A 22,828-nucleotide genomic window follows, 5' to 3' on the forward strand; every position below is an offset into this window, starting at 1 on the left:
GGTTTTTTTTTTTTTTTTTTTTTATGTTCTGTTATTGGAAGCCTTTAAGTTCACATTTCAATTGCGGTAGAAGCTGTTTAAAGGTTTTTGTTCTTGGTATTTAATTTCTAATTGTTGTGTGCAATTAATAGAAATGTTTGTTGATGATTGAGTATTATGATGGCATGTGCTCACTGTACTAGATTTGTAAGGGCAGAGCATTGAAGTGTGCTTTTTTATGTTTGGATGATTTTTTGTTTGGTTTCTTGAAATTCTCAGTTTAGTCTTACTTTCATTTTGTTTGTTCTTCAGAAGGAAGTAGATTACAGTTTTTGGTTGGGAATTAAGGTGGCTTTTGAGTCTTCTGTTGTAATATCTTGGTACATCATTGGATTTTTATTTTATTTATTTATAAGCATGTCTTGAACTTCTCTATACAATACCTAGGGTTTTTCTATATATCTACTGTTTGTATTGACCATTTTGTATTCTGCAGGTATCATGGGTTCAGCTTGTTGTGTTGCTGCAAAAGATCGTAGAGATCTTGAAAGTGTGCATAGAGATGTTGTATGTTCGCCATCATGGAGCTTTCGATGGGATAGTCGGGGGCGTGTTACTGGTGAAATTGAGAATCCTTCCTATCACACGTCTCATGTAGTAAGCAGAAATCTCAGCATGGAGTTTAAAGGCTCATTAAGTACTGAAAGAGGTAATTTATCTGATGGGGGAAGCATCCTGGACAATTCTGCAACTCCTGTTTCCCTGAAGTCTCCTGTCGACGAGGCATTGGCTGCAAATATGATGACACCATCTTCTGGTAAATGCTTAACTCTAAACTCCCATTCTTTTTGGCCTTCACCACTAAGATAATGATAGGAATAGTTTATATCCAGTAGAGGGAGATTATATTACTATATGAACTGAAGTGTTATTGCAGAAGAAAATAAGAGTCAAAGCTTCCAGTTTTGGAGGAAACTCCTAGCCCAAGGTGCATGCTCCAAAACAAAAAGATGATATGTTCCTTATGTGAACCCTCGGGATCCATATACAACCATTCTCCCCCTAACTAACTCTTCATTCAAAACACATTCTCTCTCCTTAACTGCTTTTCCCTATATTTGCTGCCTTAGGCCTATGGGAATAGACTTGTAGGATCTTGAGCTTATGTTTGTATTTGGGCAACCCATCCATCACATAATGTTTGGTGCGTCTTAGTCGGAGGTTAGACTTACTTTTGGTTATATAAAAGGAGATACAGCAATTACAATAGTTTAAATCCTATCTCCTGTTTGTGAAAACCTTTTGCAGACAGCAATTATTCCATGAGAAAATACTCCTCTGCTACGCTTAGCCAACCTTGTCATTAAAGCACTTTAAGTATGCTTATCCAAAAATTGAAGTCGACCAATATTTATACTAACGCAACAAGAATGAACACTAACCATTAAGTATATAACGAGACTATGTTTATAATTACTATCACGATTGGGTAGGTTTTTTTATATTTTATGAAGAATGAAAAACTTTGCTTTTCCGGGCATATGTGCATGGGATCTCGATCTTACATGTCTTCTTTACATCGTGTGTTGCTTTGTTTGTGGCTTTTTCTTTTGCTATTTCCTATCTAGAGTAAGGTTTTTGAACTTGGTTCATTTTGTTGAATGGTCCTAGATATTGTTTATCGACATTCAGTTCCTGATGCTTATGCACTATTGTTCCTTGGTTGTTGTTTCCATGTTTGGCATTGATTTTTCTTTTTTTCTTCCTCTATGTGCTTGTTGCAGATCTGTCCATGTCAAGCAATTTTTCTACAGTGGTTAGTTTTGATCAACTGATTCGGGACCATAAACTTTATGTTGCACAGTGTGATTTTTAGGCTTTGTACTATAGTACCGGGCTCACTCTTAATCTGTATTTCTCTTTAGGTGAAGAATCCGGGAGAATCTTCAATACCAAATCATTCATTTTCAATACCTTCAGTTTTCTCAACACCTACACCGGATCCTTTATCTAATCATGATTATCATCATCTTTCCAATTCTACCCCAACTAGATGGGCACATCGATCTCTGGGGCACCCACTGTTGAGACAGATTTCTGATAATCAGATCATGGGTCTGAAATCACCAGACAGCTCAATTTTTGAAGGAAGGGTGTCATTTGTACTCTCCACTTGCAGCAATGAAATTGAAGCTGGATCACAATGTGGATCGTCTGATGGCTGGTCGATGCACACCTCCGAGCTGGTTGCCTCCTGGCAAAGGGGGAGGTGGTCTTTTGACAGTGAGTGTTTAGGCTCGGGCCGTCACAAGATAAGTGGATCTAGTAGCAGGTTGTCATATTCACCTTCCATGGATCTACAATCTTGTGCGGCTTGCTCTAAGCTTTTGTCTGAGAGATCGGCATGGAACAGCCAGAAGTTTATTGCCAACGGTGACCTCTCAGTTGTTGCTGTACTGGTCTGTGGTCATGCATATCATGCAGAATGCTTAGAGACTATGACCGCAGAAGCAGATAGCTATGATCCATCTTGTCCAATTTGTATGGTTGGTGGCGATAAGAACTTTTCAAAGTTGCCCAGAAAAGGTCAGACTGAATCAGAGATTAAAACCAAAAACCTCAAGATATCCAGAAATCGTGTAGTTGATAGCTACCTTGATGGTGGTTTTGATGTTTTTGATCGCCAAAAAGATGTTGAACCGGAAGGAAAAGTTTCGAAGATGGAGGCTAGCTCGAGTGTGAGGAGCTCAGTTGGTAAGCCCTTTTTGAGGAAGCACTTTTCACTTGGTTCAAAGTGGAACCGAGCTCTGTCTGAGAATGATTCAGCCAGGAAGAAAGGCTTTTGGGCAAGATATCGAAAAGATTGAGTTCAATTTGCTGTAAGAGTTATCCCCTTTCTAATTATAGTAGTAATATAATATAATTTAATATTTTTCTACGTGGTCTATAACTTCACTGATAATTTTAAATAATTATAAATTAATTTTGATCAGAAAGTCCAGCCAGTGTGACATGGTTCATGTGAATTGTATGAATATGGCTCCCTTTGACAAATGTTGGCAATCATAGGAAGGCAGAGGAAACAAATACATATCTCTTGGGAAGATGCTTCGCATGTTTTATGGTTACAGAGGCAGGTAGGCTGCTTCGTGTTACATGCTATACGGTCTTCTGCACTTGGCGAAATCATGAGGTTTAAAAATCATACCTCGAAAACTTAAATATGTTGATCTCTTTATATTTTCAAAAATGATGACAGAATTGTGAAAGTTTGGTCACAAGTGGAGGGGGCCTCGAGAGTATAGCGAATCTGAAGATTATCATCATTTGTCACAGGAACAGTGAATGTTGTAATTGATAAACGTTGGTTCAATCTGATGCTTTTGAATCTTGTATGAAAGCTAGTCACTTTTTTTTATTGCCAAGGAACAAGTGCGATTCGAATGCTTGAGACTGAACTAGTAGTTAAGTAGTAGGCTTTTTCTATAAAAACATATCGTCTCCTTATCACATGAATTGTGTCTATATAACCATAGACTTACTCGAATGAAAAAGGATGGACTATAACGACGTGTTCCATGTTCAACATAAATTATTACATTGGCATTTGTCAAATATGTGACTGAAACATGTGATATGAATCATTATAAATTTATAATGGACATGGAAATGAATCAGTTGGCAGGGATGGAGCGACCTTGATCAAAATATGATCAGTAACAATGAAAAGGGTTCTCGATCTGGTCGATTATACTCTGCAAACCTGACCTGTAATCAGGGTAAAGTAATTGCACTCCAAGTTCCTTTTTCATACGGGCATTACACACTCGCTTCTCTCCCCTTTGATTTCTAGTTTTTATAATTGACCAGTCTTTCTGCTCCAGAGATTGTAACTTCAAGCCTGGCCACTTTTTCTCCACCAATTTTCTTGCATATTCAAAAACTTGTTCCCTTGGAGCTGGATTATCATCAACAATGTTGTAAACTACCCTGAAAATGACATGCCCAACACTGCAATCAACATCTAAAGTCATTGTCCACTTTTTTATTAGGGTTCTGATAGTAAGCAATTAATATTCAACAAGGGACGTGGATGTAGATAGGAAATATTAGGTAAGCAATTAATATTTTTTATTTTTATTTACTAAAATTTGTTTTAAATTTTCTTGCTAATAAGGAGATGAGATGCTTTAGAAACAATGAAATTCGCCTTAAGAAATGTTTTAATTTTGTTTTCAATAACACATCATCCCCAACTATCTATCCATCACAAATAGTTCATTTTAAGTATCTATCGTTTTATTAACAAGTCAAAATGAACACATTTCAAAAATTGAAGACATATTTTCACGAAGTAAACAGTAGAGTTCGTTATGTTTTAGGAAACATTTAATGTTTTCATTTCTTTTTCACTATGTTATCTGTCGCAAATATTTGTCTAAGAAATTAGTTTATATTTTCATTTTTGTTTAAATATTTGTCCAAGAAACACTAAAAAAAGTTATTTTCATTATTTCTCGTACAAATCTGTGTAAAGTGGTAAAAACAATACAATAATTTTGTAATTAAATTTATAAATGAAAATGGAAAATAAAAACAGTCATTTTGTTAAATCAAACAGACCTTTATTAGCACACACCAACCGCTACTGTCAATATAAATTCCAGAAACAGTAAGTAGTTATTACAGTTTGCATGTTCATTCCTAATAAATCTACAATTTAATATCTGAATTTGTTGATTGCGGTGTCAGCTTCAGCCTCTATCATGTCTATCTTATCAAATTCTCGAATTAATACTTAAACTCTTACAAGTTTATAATTTTAGATTACAAAAACCAAGTTAAATCGCATATAAACTCTCTTTTTAATAAACTCTAACGAGTTGTAGTGTTGTCGTGAGAGATAACTATTATGCATCCATATAAGTTTATTGTTTCTTAAAATTCTACTGTAAGATATTTATCTAATTATGAAGATGAAATGTTAAATTATTGTTGTTTTAATGATATTATATTAGCTATATATATATATATAGCTATTATTTTAGTATTAGGTAAACTCTTGCGAGAGAGTACGTGGAGTTTCACAACCTTATCTACAATTGTTGCTATATTTGGTAAAATATTCTACATGTAGCAAACCATTCATCTGTTTTTATATATAGTACAATCTTTAATTGTATAATTGCAAAAAGAATTACCAATACACATGATGAATGCATTGAAACAAATTTGAAACTAAAGATCTCAGTTTCTTCAACCATGCAGACATTTACTTGTATCAGTCATAAACCTTCCAACTACTTCAGACAAAACCTGCCTGTTTGCTTTACTGTAGGAAACTTTTGGCTTACATTGATGCATATCTAATGTGACATTGTGATTTACTGTTAAATGTCGTTGCTGCTCAATAACTGAACACAACAAATTGTAAATCGTAACTAACATATATTCTATCGATGATTTTCTCCCTATACGTTTCACATGTTCTCAATACAAGTAGTATATTAAAAAAGGAAGGTCTATGAAATGAAAAGGCAGGGTGGACCCGAGGGTATGTGGGCCGAGCCAATTAGTTAGGCCTTGTTAGTTCTTAGTTGAGAATAGGCCATGTAATAAACTGTTTATAGTAAGTTAGTTAGATTTGTTATAAATAGAGGAAAAGGAAGGTTGGGAAGGGGGCATTTGGTTGGTTAGTTATTAATTGCGAAAGGAGCACATCAATAAAACTCACCTGGAGGAAGAAGGTGCATATATAGCAGCCATAAGTGCCTGACAGATATCATCGACATGAACTCTAGACGTATATTTTCGGTATTTTCTCCCCTTCTGGCCTTCTGACAAGGGCTTCCGCTTGATTACTGTATCGACGGCACTATAACGAAACAACTCTTTATGCCAAATGAATATAAGACAAACCATGTAAACAAACACAAACCCAATTTATAATTGAAATTCCTAACATGAGAGTCTATGTTTCATATCATAAGCCAGTTATTAGAAAGACATATATGACATCCACCATGGGTAAAAATGTAAAGGATTTTGTAGATCCTACAAAGAAACTGATATTAAAGAAACATTACTTGGAAGATAGGTTACAACAAAAAAGGTGAGTACCTTCTACCAGGGCCATAGATACCTCCCAGTCGAAATATTTGCGGCGAGCACCCAAGATGGTGAGCCAAATTCGACCAGCCTTCTTCAGAAGTTAACCTTAGTTTAGCCAGCTCATTTTCCGGATTTGTGGGATAACTGCCACATCACGGCGTACATAATAAGAGCCAACTAACAGAGTAGTTTCAGAAATTTTGAAAGAGAATTGTTTTATTTTGTTACACTATCTTACTCCTCGTCTACCAATTCACCATCACAATCTCCATAGACACCTGCAAGACAGGAAATGTCTTTGGTAGGTTAAGAGCAGTTTTCCATGGCTAAGCAAGCAGAAGCAGCTCAATGTCTGAATTGTGTCCTATCTTAGTATCTCTATGCACATGCTAGCTTTTTATCTTTACAATTTTATTTTTAATTCTTTTTATTAACATGATGCCTTTCCTGCTAGCTGTTAAAGCAATCCAGAAAAACTTAAGCCAGCCGACTAAATTTAATAACTTAGAGGTCAAACTATTGTTTTTTTTTTGGAATAAATAGTTAAGCTTACGACTGTTGTTGACAGATTTTTATTTACCCTTGGAATCACAATTTGGATACGTAACAAAATGCTACTTTTGGAGTATGTTAATTGTGCAGTTTGCAACCATGAGAGTCCAAATAAAACAGGCCATAAATCACAACAGTGTTATCAATCGCAGAAAATAGCAGGATGTTCAAAGTCTGCTATGCTACATACTACAGTGATACCCTGCTATAGCCACAATTTAACAACACTTTGTACTAATTGTATATCGCAGAACAATACCAATTTGTTAAAATTCCACTGCACTATAGCCCTATAGCCACTATTTGATAACAGTAAATGAGGATTAAACAGTTGAGCAAACCATTAATTTCGTGTACAGTCAACTTAACAGAAAATATGTACGGAATAATAACATGTGGTTTCTCATCAGTTTATCACAAAACATATTTTCTAAGTAAATCCTTCTGGCTTATAGGATGTAGCTTATAATGCCTGAGTTCAGAATAGTTATGAGAAAGTACAACTTTCAACCATCTACCAGCAGCAATACTAGGTAGCACTGCAATTCAATCCAAGCAGCAAGAATCATTGCATGAACAAAAAAAAGAGAACATGTCTTCCAATCCAACTATCCAAGTTTACTTGCTTTGACAAGCTAAAGTATTGTATGAACTATGAAGACAAGTAACAGAGCCACTGAAGACTTACTAGTTGAAGACAAGTAACAGAGCCACTGAAGACCGCTATTGACTAACGAGCTTCTTATAAGCTCTTCATGCTTAAGCATCTACAAATCATTCAAATATAAGTAAGAAAAGGGAAGCTGAAAAAGATTATCCCAGAATACAAAATTTATTCAGAATGTTAACACATAACAACTGTTATAACAAGATCATACCGGGTCGCCAATGCCGACAACAGGGGGAACAGAAACAAGAAAGTGAGTATAATTTCTCAGTCGTTGTAGGATACTCAAACTGCAAAATAATTATCTGTTTTATGGCTAATCAAGAAAAAAGGAAAGATAATGAACAACAAAATAGTATATTAGACTGATGTTTACCAAAACTACAACTTATTATGAGTAAACTTGCATTGATTCCTTTGCATATCATAAAATTAAGAAACCTTGTTACATTATCCAACAAGTACTCCCTCCTCTGTCCCTATATATAACACCATTTTGAGATTTTTCTTCGTCCCCTTTTACAAGATCTTTTTCAAATTTCAACTGCATTAATTATCTCTTTACCAACTTATCTCTAATTATGTTACATCTTTTTCTACAACTTGTAATAAATACTATATGAAAAGATAAACCAATTCTCTCTACTGGAAGGAAAACTTGTAAAATATTATCAATTGTCAACAAATTCAATACTACTCTTATCAACTTTCTTGATTCCCGCGATTTAGTAAATAGAGTCTCGGAAGAGTATTTTCATAGCATGTGTGATAATAACATTACTACTCAAGGTCCATTAGAATTCTGAACTCGGGCATCTAATCCATCAAGGCCTATTTGGATTCGGTTATCTAATATCACTTATGCAATTGTTCGAGAAAGCTAATTGAAATAACTTATGACATGTTCCTAAAATATTTTCCGCTTATTTCCATTAGCACTTCATAATTGGTGATAAAAACAACTTATAACTTATATGAAAATATTGACTTTTTTTTTTTAATACAAATAGCTTATTTATTATAACTTATATGATACATGATTATACTATAAACGCTTAATTACGTTTGTTTACAAAACAATGTTCTATTATCTTTTTTAAATGATTTTATGATCAATTAGCAAAATTGACTCACTCAGGGTGGTTTGCGTCAAAAAGGTGAACATGAAATCCCAAATCCTCAAGCTTCTTCTTTTTCACATGGGTAGTGCAAGTTCCAGACACAACCCTAGAAAAAATCATGAATCCAATAAGAAGAATACGAATTTTGAAGAATTATGAAACCGAAAAGTAGAATGTAAAGTGTATCTAACCATCCTTGATTTTGGAGGTTGCGCGCAAGTGTTTGACCCACAAATCCCATACCTAAAATAAACATGCGATTTTCAGATTTTGTTGAGAATAACGTTGGTGTTGTAGACAGTGAGATACCAAAATTTCTCCGAACATGTCCATGGCCATGGCGGTGACAAAACGCTGAACCTCGTATTTGACCAATTTCCATCTAAACATAACATTCGTAAAATTATGAAAAACATTAGTTAAATTAACTACACATGATTACTTTCAGAATTTGAACTCGATTCTTTCAAATGATTGTCATTAACTAAATTAAGTTTAATTACTTAAGTGTAATAATTAATAAAAATAATAGTTTTTATCATCTGATTCTTAACTGATTTTCAATATACAATTGTTTATAATTTCAAGAAAGAATAGTAGCTTGGAAATTAAACCGAAAATTTACTTAAAATAAAAATTATTTTAGAAAATAAATTAAAGAGGGAATCCATTAAAATTGAACGATAAAATTAAGAGATTAAAAATTTAATCTAACCTTGTAAGCTATTTATTTATTTTATGTTTATTCATTCGTAGAATATGAATAAACTCCTTAACAATTAAACATTGGTATGTTGTTTCGTTCTTGCACACACCAAAGAAAAAGTGGACAAATATTAACTAATTAAATTCATTCATTAGTAATTGTGAGTTACCTGTTCGTAATAAGAAACAATTCCCTTTTACAAAACTAAAATAAATAACAAAAACAAAACTGTGCTACTATTAAAGTAAAATAAAACTTACTTTCCCAAATTCACCAAAAATCAAGGCTATAAAATAAATAAATAAAAAACCCTTAAATATACATAATGTAAAGGCCACCTATTTTAAAATTGTAGGACCATCTCCCTCGTACCTTTCATAATTCATAGTCGCTTTAAATTAAATTTCAGTAATTGGTCTCATCAATGAACATGCTAGCATATAATAACACATACATATTCTTTTCATATTATTTTGAACATATAAAATATTATATTTATTAAACAATCAAAAGAAATAAGTTTATATTAGAAAGAATATTATATTTATTATAAAGATAAGTGTTTGACTTAAATTTTTAAAATCAAATTTCTTTTTATAGGTTACGTAACCAATGAAAAACTGCAACAAAATTTTCCTATATATTTAAAAAGGGATAATGTAGTATATATAATAATAAATATGTTAGGGTAGTTGCGTCAGAATTTAATGACAACTACTTTCCTCTGCCATTGTCTACACTTCATTGTTATTTGCTGGCAACCTTTTTGTGGAGTATGTTGTTCCACGCAATACAACTTAATTACTCCGTCCAATTAAATATCACCTTAAAAAATATCTTATGTCTATTTGGGTCATGAGAAATTTGGAGGAATAGAGCAATCACATTAAACGAATTTAACATCATATTTTCAATCAAAATTATAAGTTGTTGAATATATTAATTTTATCAATTATATAGTAATTAATATTAGTTTTTATATTTAATGTAAAACTCTTATTCGTATTTAATATATCAATATATTTGTAACATATATATATTAAAAAGTAAAAAAGTTGACGCAGATAATCGTGGTAAATTATGATTGATCATTTATTTATGTTGTTCTTTATAATTTTCTCAAATTACTATAATAAAATATCGAAATCTAATTTAAACAATAGAATTAGTTGACTATACAAATTATTTTGGAAGTGGAGAAAATTAATGATATATTGATTTTGTGGACAAAGTTTTACCGATAAATTTTTAGAGATTATACACGTGTTTAAATAATTGTAGAGAAAATTAAACCACTCATAAAATTTAATGTTTATTTTCTAAAAGATTAAAATTTTATAGAATTTTTAATGATCTGATCCTTTCAACTATATTAGTCGTTAATAACAGTGAGACAAAATAACTTAATGGACAGTTCAGAAATAAAAATGTAAAGTTTAAATTATTGGTAAGAAACGACAAATTCATTCCACGTGTTCTGAATCATAACTATAAAGTATTCCCTCAATCTATTCCCATTGAAAATTTCTAAATATCTATTTTTCATCGATCTACTTTCACAAACATCATATTTTTTGTGTTACATGATCTCATATATTGAAACATAATTGCATATATTTTTCAGTTTACAACAACAAAGAGAAATGGAAGAGTACATTGTAAAGACAATTGTTGTTGGAGTTTTTTCATGGACAACAGCATTTCTAGTAGTTAGGAAAATCTTTCCAAAACGTTCATTTGATTTCTGCAACAGAATTGTCTCTACAATCCATGCTATTTTAGCTGTAACATTGGCTTCTCTATCTGTTCAAGATTGGAAATGTCCAATTTGTCCTATAGCCTCAAAATCTTCCCTTCAACAGGTACTTCATTTTTTCTTTATATATATAATATATTAATTAAATGTGTTATAATCTTTAGAATTTTTGTGAAATGTTATTAAAAGTGGAATGTTTGAAATTTTTGATCAGATGCAAGTTCTAGCAGTGAGCCTATCTTATCTAATTTATGATCTAGTGTGTTGTTTATTTGATGAAAGAGTCAGTTTGGATAATACTATCCACCATTTGGTAAGCATTGTTGGACTCATAGCTGGTCTTTGCTATCAAAAGGTAATTAATTACTCAAATTATTTAATTTTTTTTCTCATTTATATTAAGAATAAAGTGATATTAATATAAGTTTACTAGTAAAGTTTTGGATGAACTCTTTCTCAATTTTTCAATGCTGCCAATTTGCATTTTTTTAATTTTTTTTTTCTTTATGTAACTATAATTAATATAATTTTTTGTGCTAATTAATGGGGATTTCATGATATAAGCTTATAACATTTTTGGCATATAATGTAAATGAGCAGTGTGGATCAGAGATGGTGGGAGCAGTATGGGTAACAGAGATGTCAAGTCCATTTTTGCATTTGAGAGAGCTTCTAAAGGAGCTTGGTTATAAAGACACTCTCCTTAATTTGGTTGCTGATGTAAGTATATACTATCAAATATTTTTGTTTCATCTTTAAATATTTCATGTATATAAGTTTGGTTAAGAAGGTGACTAAAGTTTAGGTATATTTATTTATCTTATTCCCAGCTATTTTTGTTTAGCACGTAAGCTACTTAAATTAACTAAATCCTCTACTTTTAAATTAACCAAATCTAGTTTATGATTAGATTTGAATTATGAAATAAAATTGACAAAATTTATAAAAGGAGTAATTTCTAACACCTCTCTTATTTGTTAAATAAAATATATTGATTTAAGTGGTCAGAAGTTTAGTTTGATGAAAGAGATTTTTATCTTTATTATATGTAATATTAGCACTAAATAAAAATAAGCTAACATGTGAGTTTTGATAAAATGGTGCAGATTCTATTTGCTTCAATATTTACATTTGCTAGGATGATGGCTGGACCATGTATCACTTATGTAACATTATTTTCTAATAACCCATTTCTCATCAAGGTATAATAATTGTTACCCCTTTTTATATGAAATTATATATAATGTTATCTTGCTTGGTTTGTTTTATGGATCACATTTGTCCAATAATTTCTTCCTTCCACTATTACAGGCTATGGGATTGGGTTTGCAGCTAGTAAGTACATTCTGGTTCTTCAAAATTATAAGAATGATGAAATACAAATTAACCAAGAGATCATCAATATCTAAAAATGACATCAACCACACCACCAACATCAGGAGGAAGACATATAGCTAGCAATCAATCAGAGTTTAACATTCTTTTAATGAATTTCGTACATTATTTTCAGGGGCTTATGCACTAGAGACATAAACTTAGTACACTATTTTCAGTGGACAGATCTTCTTGTAATATTAATTTTATAAGTATAAAACAAAATTTGGGTACAAATGTTGCAACACTTCAGTTCACACAAGTAACCTAACTACAGTCAGTTTTTTTTTGTCATAACTCTCCTATTCCTAAGAAAAATAGGTCCTAATAATTAATAATCATTAATTCGGTTATGCATGAGGTGTTCAACCTAACTACGGATTATTTCAACCAAAATTCTTGATCTAACTAAAGCTCATTAAGCGTTTGAAATTCATTTTTGGTTAAGTCTAGCTACCTGAGATTAAGCTAATTGAATAAATAAATTAGAATTATTTTAATTTCCCTTTGATTGAATTAAAGATTTTGTAAGAGCTCAATAGTGCTATATTTTGTCACATTTACTAATTTGAACTGAAAAATATCAAGAATACATACTCAAGAATAAACCAAAATTTCTTGCATTGGAACAGAGAACTGAACCAATAAGTAGTATAACATCTCAAAACTGGCTATTGATTTCACAAATGCATAATATAACATCGGTGTAGAAACTCTTGCCACTTCATAAATATATATTGCATTTTTTAGCATGCACTGGCACAGAAAAATCTCATTCAACTTCTCTGATAATTCTTCTTTTTCGTAATGGCTTTGTAGTAACACTCCCTGGAGCACTGTGAGCTTTCCTCCTCTCTTCCTTTCTTTTCTTCGCATCAGTCATAACACGCATCAAAGAAGCGGCTTTGTATATCGGTCTTGGTAAGTGTCTATGCCTGTTGACCAAATCAAAATAATAATAAGCATAAAATATAGCAAGTATTGTTTTGTAAAATGATACAAATGTTTGCCCAAAACAAAACTAATTGCTTCATCAAATCACCTTGCGATACGGCTAATTTCGGGAAGGTGCCTGTAGCGTTTCTTTATTGCCTCGTGATATTCATGCTTCTTCTTTTCCCTTGGGAGAATCTGTAAAATAATCATAAACAAGTGATTCTCAGGGAATGAAATTAAAGGGCCTCTCAGAATAGAAATAAGGAGGATCGGCAGTAAGGAAGAGAACTTACCACTCCAAGTTGTTCCGAGGCTTTGGCCTTCCAAAGCCTGAGGTTAGTATCATCACTTCCCGAAATCAAATAACTTCCATCACCGCTGAATTTCACGCAGAATACCCTGTGTAACAAAGATAAAGATTAGCCCACCGCCATAAAAGCATGATTGGAATCTTTCCATAAACTCAACACAAACAGCAAAAAAAATCTATTAGACGACCGAGGTTTATATCGTTAGAAAAGTCAAGCAAGCAATTGAAACAGAATACTTGGTGCACAATAGGTAAATTGAGTGAACCTTTGCATTCTTTTAGTATGATAAATCTCTCGGCTGTGACCGCCATTATAAGGGAATATTCTCACCTACAAATGAGAAATCGTGAATAGATACAACTCTAATTCAGTAAGAACAAATGAAAAGATTATAATGAAAAATGTAAGGGGACTAACTGTTCTATCATAAGATCCGGTAACAAATTCACGACCAGTTGGTGAGTAGTCAATATCCATGCTGTAGAATGAAGCATGAAAATGTTAGATCGACGAATTTCAGAATTACCAAGCACAGTAAATATTTAAAGAAAATTAATCATTACACGGCAGAAACGTGATCTTTATGAACACATTTGGCTTCACCCAACTTCCTAGAATCATAACTATAGCAGTGACCATCTTCATTTGCCTGCATGCCAATGAAATTTGTCTATCAGAATTTGAATATCACAAAAATATGGATTTTAAAATATAACTACAAAAATCGGAAACAATAATAGTTTCAGAACCACTGGTCAAATTGATCAGATCAACTTACAACTGTAAAATTTATGGGCTCCATTGGATTCCAAGCTATAGAATTGGTTTTGGTCTGTCACAATGGATAAAAGTTAGTATAATAATATGAAAATATTTAGAATAAAGACCACCATAAATGAGGAAAAAACATTATTCAACACAGTATCAATTATGCAGTTGAGAATCGTGTCAAGGATATGTGCAACCAAAAGAAAAATAGTAAGGACCTCAACCACCAGTTTAATTACAAAATTGATAACATGAATACCAAAATCAAAATATGTGCCAATGATAGTTGATAAGAGATCATTACCATCATTATCATTTTCCTTACTGGAGTATCCATGCGTAAATCATAAAGATTTATACTCCTGTCACTGAATAAACAAAATATGAACAGGTTAACCACAAGGATGAAAAGCACAGGTCAGATACTCTGCCAGTTTAAATTTTAATTTCAATTAATTTGACAGTAACAGGGCGTAACACTATGTAACAAAAAATATTTCTAATAATAATGATGGGATCAGAAAAATCCAAGCATACAATATTGAAAAATATTGAAATACTACTATAAAGGAGGTGTCACTGAAATTTTATCATTGACATCAGCATTGCAGTGTACCTAGCTGAGCTTGCCAATAGATTTGGTTCTCCTGGATTAAAGCGGACAGAAATCACCGTATCTGTACCCCATACAAAACTATTTACTGGCTGAGACCTGCAGCGGGGAAGAAAAATCAACATAAAAAAGAGGCTACAAAAGTAGTCCATGTTAGTATAATATGAAATCTAATCCGAAACTGATATCAAAACCTGTTATGATTCCATATATCTACTTGAGCGCCACCTGTAGCGAAATGTTCGCCGTCCCACTGGTGATCAGCAGCACTAAAAATCAAAGAAAGCCAATATTCTGTAAGCATAAAAAAATAGTAAAACAAGAAATTTCAATATCTTCCTTGAATAAGCACCCCATAACTTACCAAAATGCATTCTTCCATACATAAACACTTGTTGGCTAGGGAAAAAAGTTCAAAAAATTGAGTTAGTATATCCAAGAGAGAATTTTACAAAACAATCTCCAGAACAAAAGAATTCACCTCAATAGTGTTCTGAATTGAGCCATCTGAATCTGCAAAAGAAGGAACAGGAATACTCCACAGTCTGACACTGAACACACAAAATTTGTAATCATGAAAATCAGTTAAACATGCAAGTTAAATATAATAGGAAAAATAACAAAAAGATTGATACTTACGTGCTATCAGTTCCACATGAAACAAGAATGCGGCCATCTGTAGATGTTGTCAGGCCTCGCACAGCACCTTGGTGACCCGGGAACTGACAAATGGTCCGTCTTGAATTTCAAACAAACGAAATATTAGAATTAGATACAAAATAACACAGTCCCACAATTTGTAATCATGAAAATCCTCACTCACATCATTCCCTAAAGTCTAATTAAATAAGCTGATGCATAGGGCATTCACCAATATTTTTCTTATCCATACACGCAAGTTTGATGTATTATTAAATAATTTTATTATATAAGAACTAAGAATTTCATGATCATTCTTCCGAAAGAGAATATATCCTAAACCAGTGAAATAATTAGAAAATCTCAAGTCATATTTGATACAGCAAACTAAGGTTCGTTCATATCTAAAAGAGAAACTGTTAACTTCTTTCAGTTTTACATATTATCTGCGATTGTCCGGCAATGCTAAAAAGACAGAAGGAAAAAGAGGTAGTTACAACAACCCAATTATTAAAGATACAAACTCATGCATGACTATAATTCATACAAACGTTGTTCATAGCAAAGATAATACCATATACCATGTACTTGATTCTAAATCCCTGATAGAAACAGAAACAATTAAAATTGAAATAAAAAAAGCATAATTTACCTAGCAGCTATATCCCAGAGACGAATATCTGCAAACACAATAAAGGCAGATGTTAATGGTTTTCAACATGCATGTAACACAACTTGGATGGCCTAGTGTGAATATAATGGTTTAAAATGGATTGTGCATCAAGTAAGGAAAAGAAGTAACGGTTAGTGTGTGTGTGTGTGTGAGAGAGAGAGAGAGAAGGGGGTTGAAAAACCAATCACCAAAATGACACAGCCAGGGGTTGGGGTGAAAAGGAGGAGTTATGCTGCAAGATACAGACGAGTTTAACCTCTAAACTTTTTATGGTTGTCTGATTATTATGTATGATGAATTATGCGAGGGGATTAAAACAATGCCTCTTTCTCTAAAAGATTCCCAGTCCTCCAGGTAGTAACTTTTAGATTAATATAATAGTGTAAATTTAATTATAAGAAAAGTATTTCTCCAGATATTCAAAACTGGCCAGAAGCTTCTTGACTAGTAAGTAAAATTGTGCCGGTGTATTGTCTCTAGAAAAGCATTGTCCCTGACCAAAGGCCAGCTACAAATAGCCTATAAGAGGAGTCCTATTAGATGTGTTGTAAAACTACCTATAAAACATGCTTCGGGTCCAGTATGGTAACAGTCGAAAATTTTACTACAACAAACCCATCACTCTTCCAAACTCTCTCAACCCATTACCATAACCATTCTAATTAATCTCTATATATCATTTCAAATCAATCCAAAACCAAAAGAATAGTAGAACAAAAATAATCCATCACATGGCAAAACAAATTATCCCCTCTTCTCTTCCAAACTTTTCCATTCCACTAACAAGATCACAACAATACAATTAAGCAATTATATAATCATAAAATTAAAGCAACATGATTAAGTAATGAAGAGTAAAGTACCTCCATCCATTGAACCAGAGAATATGTGTTTCAACTGACTAGGGTTCTTAGCCATACATGAAATAGCATCTACATGTCCATCCATTGCTCCTATAAAAGGTCTTGCAAAAATCTAAATTCACAAAAAAAAAAAAAAAATTAAAAAACTGAAAAATCAGGAACAGACATAGTACATATATTCACATGAAAAAAATCAGAAAAAAGGAGGTGAAAAATATGACCTTGTCTAACTTCACAGCATTAACAGCACGAACATATTCCACTGCCTTCTCTTGAGGACGAAGACTAGGGTCGTAATTACGAAATACGCGCTTTTCAAAAGATAAGAAGGAATGAATGAATGAATAAGAAATAGAATACGATAAATTTGAATTGAATTAAGAAGAATGAACAGCATTGAATGAATTACTTGAAGGTCTTGGCTTCTTTCTCGAGTGAACTCATCGGTAGAACGTGATATAACTTTTACTTTCATTATGTGAACGATGAACCAAAATCGGAGAACAAACTCTTCTTCAGTCCAAATTCAAAACCTAAACTTAAAAGCAGTTCAACTTAGGGTTTCAAGGAGAACTTTGACTACTGTTTCTGGAGGCCGACTGCGTTTTCCGGCGAGGTGAGTTCAGGACTCCGGGCGACCTGTTTCTGAAACGAGGGCAAAACAAGAGCGGCTGTGTTTTGTTAATGTAGCTGATGGGCCTGGTAGGATGTCGCTTGGGCTTGGGATTCGAATCTCCTTTGATTGTTTTATTATTTCATTTTTTATATAAGTAGATTTGTAATTGTTATTGTTCTTCTTTTTTTTTTCACAAAATAATTGTTATTGTTACTGTTATAAATAAATAAAAATTAACAAGTAGATGGACATACCTGAATTTCAAGATAACAATACAAGAAATTACAAAATATTCTTCCCTGTGTACTTAATTATAAATTTATAAACACTTGTTAAAAGAAAAACAATTATCCCTAAATATATATATTTTTAAAAAAATTTAGATATATTTTTTTAAAACATAATCCCTAATTAATATTACTAGTTTCTCTTAAAATATGAATGATAAATATTGAATTTATTCATATTAAAATTATGACAACAACAAAATAAAATAAAAAATATTGAAATCGTAATAAATATAATTAAAAAGTGTAATTTCTCCATATCTATTTTGATATTGTGAATTAGAATTTCAAAACATTAATTTAAAGTGTGAGAATTTAAGCGATATATTTCAATAGGTGGTATGTTTATGTATGTTCCACCAAATATTCTTGAACATGTGTGGGTTTTACCCCTTCAATTGTGTTATTTTCGTGATTATATACAATTGTTTCTTGTCCCATCCTTAAACTAGACATTCAAACAAACTTTTTAGCAATAAAATAAGTTTATTGACGTAACATATAGAAGCAACATAAACACACAACTACTTACTTAATATAAGCTTATCAAACTTTATATATAGATATACAACACAACTCAAATCCTCGTAACAACTATAGGTTTAATACTTCTAAATTTAAATAAAATGCAAAACATAAAGATAGGCTTCTATATTTAATTAAATAGTACAATGCAAATAACTCTTAATTATAACAACATATAATTTTGCTTCTTAATTAACTAGTCGACAATTCTTTCTAACTTCACCATTAAATCCAGTGAGAGGACGAAGATTTCCCAACTTGATCATAGACAAAGCAAATTGCTCAAAGAAGAGACTTTCATCCTGTGCATATTTCTTCACTAGTTCATGAGTCTCCTTAACACTTCCTGTGAGAAGCACTTCATCTGAATTAAGCAAACCTTTTCCCCTAAGTAAGAGTTTGTAATAAGTATTATCGAACATTCTTGGGGAACCAAAGTCCAAGGGAGAAATCTTGTTGTCACCACCTGATTTTGGGCACACTGTTTTCAAATCAAAGTAAAATGATTTGTCTAGATTCTCATCTGGTTGGTTGTTTCCATTTTGGTTGTATAGTCTTTGCTTGAATGTTGCACATTTTGCCACACCAATTGTATGTGCACCTACATTTAGAAAAATCAAAAGTTATCACTCATTCATTAATTACTACCTCTTTTATTTAAGAGTGCTCTTAGAGCATTTGTGTAGTGTACTTGGAACATTTATTAAGACAATAAAAGTTTAAAAAAAAAAATTGAAAGTCACGAACTCTTTGAAATTAAATTTTTTTTTTATATTCTCAACACAAAACTTTATTTTTATTTTTAATTCCTTAACAATTATTAGTATGACTCTTTATTAAATAATCGAGGCAATAAATTTTGTTATTTTTTATAACTAATTTAGTTGAGTCAACGGACGAGGGTAGAAAAAAAAATTATTTATATGCAAATTATAAAGCTTAAACGTTATAATTTAGGGGTGAAGGGGAAAATATATCTATAATGTTGTTAGGAATAACTCAAAGGAAAACAAGTTCAATATAAATCGCGATCATCATCTCAAATCTCTCTTCTTTCCTAATTTACCATTTTGTTTCCTGACTTTTTACTATTATCATTCAATTTGACTTTTGAGTTTAAAATATTCTAGTGGCTACATCAAACACATGAGATGAAAGTAAAAAATCAGAAAATAAAATGATAAGTTGAGGGCAGAGGGAGAAGAGAGATTTGAGATGATAATCGTACAATTCATATTGGACTTGTTTTCCTTTGATTTATTGCAAACAACATTATAGATATATATTTGGGCATATTTATAATTGTAATTTGTTGTAACTAAATTTTTATTTTATGGAATTTTTATGAATTAAAATATATAAGCAAAGTCAACCTAAGAAACTTATTAATGCGTATGATATTTTAGGTGTACATTTAGTGTTTACATTCGATATTATTTAAATTATGCATATTTAATATATTTATATTTGTAAATTTGATTATTAGCGGCCGAAAGGAATTTTTCTAACAGATCGGCAATCAATTCATAGTAAATAAAAAATAATGTTATTATTGGTTTTATTATTGATCGTTATTAATAGTATCATTATTTGTTTTAGGTTTGTGAATAATTTAATTGAATCAATTAATATGTATAGAAGACCGGCCATAATGAGAGTCATTATATTAAATTCAAATCAAAACATTTATACGCAAACAAAACAAAGGAGGGAACAAAATGGCTAACAAAGTGAGACGTGACAAATAGAATGCTTGCAGTCGGTCTCAAATAGTCTCAGTACAGATTTCTTTATCAATTCTTTATCTTATTGCATATATTTCTCTCTCTCTCTCTAGTGTAATTTTGACAATAGTTAATACTACTTTGAACTTTTGAAATGATAAATAAATTTTTTTTTAAAATACGACCCTTAAAAATGAAGGAAGTCCTTCTTGTCTCAAATATAAACAAAAATAAATCAAAGAAAACTAATTTGTCTTGATCAAAATTTAAATCAAATACATCAAATTTGACTCTATTTTTGCTTATATTTGAGACCAGGTAATTACTATGTAACAATTTTTTGTTTATAACCAAGTACTATGTAACACTAATTTAAAATGTTATTAAGAATTTGAAAGTTTCACCTGAGAGGGCAACAAGGTCTACTTCATCAAGGCCTTGACGTTTGAAAAATGTTAGGAGACCTTCAATGGTGGCATTTGGTGGGGGAATGTTTTTGTTTGAGCCCCTTAGGCTTGCTGTTTTTGAGTCTCTCCTTCCTAATGGTAGCTCCCAATTGGGTCCTCCACTCTGTTTCAAAAATATATATATTTAAGTATATATTTTCCATAACATACAAACATTGCAAAGTATATAAAAGTGTCATCTCAATTTTAGTCATGTGTGTTTTTCTTACAAGAACAGTGGATCCCCTAGCAGCAAGGGCAACAATGTCTGCACATGAGACTGTCTGAGGACATGCTTGTTCCAATTTAGATTTGATCTTGTCAATCACTTCAAAACCTCGGACCGAATTTTTGTTCGGCCCGCCATTTTTTTCGCTGGCTATTGCCGCGCTATCATCCAACAAAATCGATGCATCGCAGCCCTTTCATTAAAAGTAAAATGTTTTAAAAAAATTAACTCCTTGACCTATGCATGCAAAAGAATTAACAATTGCAAAACAATATATATGTATACTACAAAATAGCTCCAAAAAAAAATATATACATTAATTTATGTACTAAGAATGAGAATTCCTCATGAAATAATGAGTATAATTTTTCTCAAAAGTTGTTAGCAAAGAAGGTGATTCTATTTTTTATTGTTGTATGTTTCTAATCACATTTGCAGTTACGTTAGCAATTCCTGAAATTGAATAAAATTACAGTCAAATATGTTATATGCAGTCGCAAAGACATAAAAAACTATGATGTCACAACTTAGACTGTGGTCACAGACATGTTTTCGAAACATGTTTTGCTACCGTGATCGTAACTCACCTGCACGAAGCAATCGTGGAAGTGAAGTCTAAGAAGAGAAGCTGCTGTTCTGATATCCTTAGCAATAGCCTTCTCCAACACTGACATGACAATGTCATTAGCTTGAGGGCATGAAAACTGATAGAATTGAGGAGAAAGACCAAAAGACATTCCTCTAGTTGTTCCACCATGATGACCACCCCAGCCAAAGTTGAAGCCTGCAGGGTGAGCCTGAGAGATTGTAACTGAGATGAAAGTTGTTACAAAAAGAATGACTTTGATGAAATGCATTGTGACAAGTGACAACAAGATTATAATATGCTTGTTTGATGATTATTTTTGTGTCCTAAAGGATTGGATTGTTTGATATATATATAGTGTTAAAGGATCAAACCACTCACTCTCTTCAACTAATGTTGTGATGCAAAGTTATGACTTTATCAATATGTTCTGTTCTGCCCCTGCCCCACCACTGATGCAATGTGTTTAGTTACGAGAGTGGTTCTGGTTTACCTGCTCCTGGACTTGATCAAAACAGGTGGAGAACTCATTTGCTTAAATGGATTTGATTCCTAATACTAGAGTAAACATAATGTGAACAAGAAAGTGAACACCCATGTCTTCTTTTTGTGGTTTTCTCGATGAGATACAAGAAAGGAAGATGAATAGGACTCCAAATAGAGTAAGCAGAGTGTGAACACCCATATCGTGACACAGTCTAATGGGTTTATGTATCAGCCTCATAGTTTATACGGTTATCATTTATGACTTGGTCGTAGAAAAGTTAAAGCAAGAATGCAATTCAGTGATTTAGGAAAGTCAATTAAAAATGAACCAAATTTTTGTATATACAACTTCTCAATTCAATCAATGGTTCGGTGAAGAAATTCATATATTCGAATAAACTTAATACTCTACAAGCAAACAACATATTAATAATTAATCATACGGGCACATTGTTCTCTACATAACCAAACATAAACCTAGCATTTTCCCGAGAAACTGAAGCATGATTAGTGCATTATATTGCTATTGCTAGTTATAATAAATTACCAAAACATTTCATCCCATTATTACTGTATTTCTATAGTCTATTTGATAAATAAGACCAAGGTGAAGGTAGAATATTATTATTCTTTTTAACGTGTAAATATATAAAATCTTGTCCCACTCATTTAAATATTGTCTCCTTAGAAGAATTGCAGAAACCACACCAGATTGCCGATCATGCAATATTGCCAATGATAAACATTGTTTTCGATTTGAATGCAATAATACAGTAAATATCTTAGGGATTTTACAGAACACATGCTATGTTAGTAATTAAATGTCAATTAAAAACAAAACAGAGTTGAATTGGTATGAC

General features: G+C 32.0%; 5 protein-coding genes across 13 annotated transcripts in view; 2 read left to right on the plus strand and 3 right to left on the minus strand.

The window, feature by feature from the left end:
* The window catches only part of LOC101497413 (uncharacterized), a 4,378-nt gene extending 974 nt beyond the window's left edge, over positions 1 to 3,404 (plus strand). For 2 of the 5 annotated variants that reach the window (XM_004499139.4, XM_073367095.1), the window contains exons 2-6: positions 292 to 359; positions 476 to 796; positions 1,764 to 1,795; positions 1,905 to 2,858; positions 2,973 to 3,404. In XM_004499139.4, the coding sequence (XP_004499196.1) occupies positions 481 to 796; positions 1,764 to 1,795; positions 1,905 to 2,846 (1,290 nt within the window). In that variant the 5' untranslated portion in view covers positions 292 to 359; positions 476 to 480 and the 3' untranslated portion in view covers positions 2,847 to 2,858; positions 2,973 to 3,404. The remainder of the gene's footprint in view (positions 1 to 291; positions 360 to 475; positions 797 to 1,763; positions 1,796 to 1,904; positions 2,859 to 2,972) is intronic. The other 3 variants (XM_004499141.4, XM_004499140.4, XM_027333879.2) reach the window with 2 other exon arrangements.
* Positions 3,405 to 3,438: 34 nt separating this feature from the next.
* Positions 3,439 to 9,295, minus strand: LOC101497078 (uncharacterized). 3 transcript variants are annotated; one of them, XM_027333882.2, is made up of 10 exons: positions 9,146 to 9,295; positions 8,740 to 8,812; positions 8,622 to 8,673; positions 8,444 to 8,536; positions 7,521 to 7,599; positions 7,331 to 7,409; positions 6,329 to 6,368; positions 6,100 to 6,234; positions 5,714 to 5,854; positions 3,439 to 3,990 (listed from the first exon to the last, which is right to left on the minus strand). In XM_027333882.2, exons 2-10 carry the CDS (start codon positions 8,810 to 8,812, stop codon positions 3,693 to 3,695), a joined length of 990 nt encoding a protein of 329 aa, XP_027189683.1. In that variant the 5' UTR covers positions 9,146 to 9,295; the 3' UTR covers positions 3,439 to 3,692. The 3 variants fall into 3 exon arrangements, with proteins under 3 accessions (XP_027189683.1, XP_073223197.1, XP_027189682.1); XM_073367096.1 differs by having other exon boundaries at positions 8,622 to 8,812; positions 9,146 to 9,294; XM_027333881.2 differs by having other exon boundaries at positions 3,439 to 3,969; positions 8,622 to 8,812; positions 9,146 to 9,292.
* Positions 9,296 to 10,480: 1,185 nt separating this feature from the next.
* LOC101498502 (uncharacterized) lies at positions 10,481 to 12,503 on the plus strand. 2 transcript variants are annotated; one of them, XM_073367857.1, is made up of 6 exons: positions 10,481 to 10,583; positions 10,761 to 10,998; positions 11,107 to 11,247; positions 11,493 to 11,612; positions 11,999 to 12,094; positions 12,204 to 12,503. In XM_073367857.1, exons 2-6 carry the CDS (start codon positions 10,780 to 10,782, stop codon positions 12,348 to 12,350), a joined length of 723 nt encoding a protein of 240 aa, XP_073223958.1. In that variant the 5' UTR covers positions 10,481 to 10,583; positions 10,761 to 10,779; the 3' UTR covers positions 12,351 to 12,503. The 2 variants fall into 2 exon arrangements, with proteins under 2 accessions (XP_073223958.1, XP_004499200.1); XM_004499143.4 differs by lacking the exon at positions 10,481 to 10,583 and having other exon boundaries at positions 10,651 to 10,998.
* A 302-nt stretch (positions 12,504 to 12,805) lies between these two features.
* Positions 12,806 to 17,720, minus strand: LOC101498850 (uncharacterized). The gene is made up of 17 exons (XM_004499144.4): positions 17,479 to 17,720; positions 17,291 to 17,380; positions 17,070 to 17,181; positions 16,186 to 16,213; positions 15,534 to 15,632; positions 15,376 to 15,445; positions 15,259 to 15,293; positions 15,089 to 15,163; positions 14,898 to 14,993; positions 14,586 to 14,649; positions 14,292 to 14,345; positions 14,077 to 14,162; positions 13,931 to 13,991; positions 13,779 to 13,843; positions 13,496 to 13,601; positions 13,309 to 13,397; positions 12,806 to 13,201 (listed from the first exon to the last, which is right to left on the minus strand). Exons 1-17 carry the CDS (start codon positions 17,542 to 17,544, stop codon positions 13,039 to 13,041), a joined length of 1,359 nt encoding a protein of 452 aa, XP_004499201.1. The 5' UTR covers positions 17,545 to 17,720; the 3' UTR covers positions 12,806 to 13,038.
* Positions 17,721 to 18,571: 851 nt separating this feature from the next.
* LOC101499171 (peroxidase 9) lies at positions 18,572 to 22,551 on the minus strand. 2 transcript variants are annotated; one of them, XM_004499145.4, is made up of 4 exons: positions 21,484 to 22,551; positions 20,898 to 21,089; positions 20,626 to 20,791; positions 18,572 to 19,098 (listed from the first exon to the last, which is right to left on the minus strand). In XM_004499145.4, the coding sequence occupies exons 1-4, from the start codon at positions 21,751 to 21,753 to the stop codon at positions 18,686 to 18,688; spliced, it is 1,041 nt and encodes a 346-aa protein (XP_004499202.1). In that variant the 5' UTR covers positions 21,754 to 22,551; the 3' UTR covers positions 18,572 to 18,685. The 2 variants fall into 2 exon arrangements, with proteins under 2 accessions (XP_004499202.1, XP_073223681.1); XM_073367580.1 differs by lacking the exon at positions 20,898 to 21,089.
* Between the last annotated feature and the right edge of the window lie 277 nt (positions 22,552 to 22,828).

Source organism: Cicer arietinum, chromosome 4 (assembly GCF_000331145.2).
Source record: "Cicer arietinum cultivar CDC Frontier isolate Library 1 chromosome 4, Cicar.CDCFrontier_v2.0, whole genome shotgun sequence".
In the NCBI taxonomy this organism is placed as follows: domain Eukaryota; kingdom Viridiplantae; phylum Streptophyta; class Magnoliopsida; order Fabales; family Fabaceae; genus Cicer; species Cicer arietinum.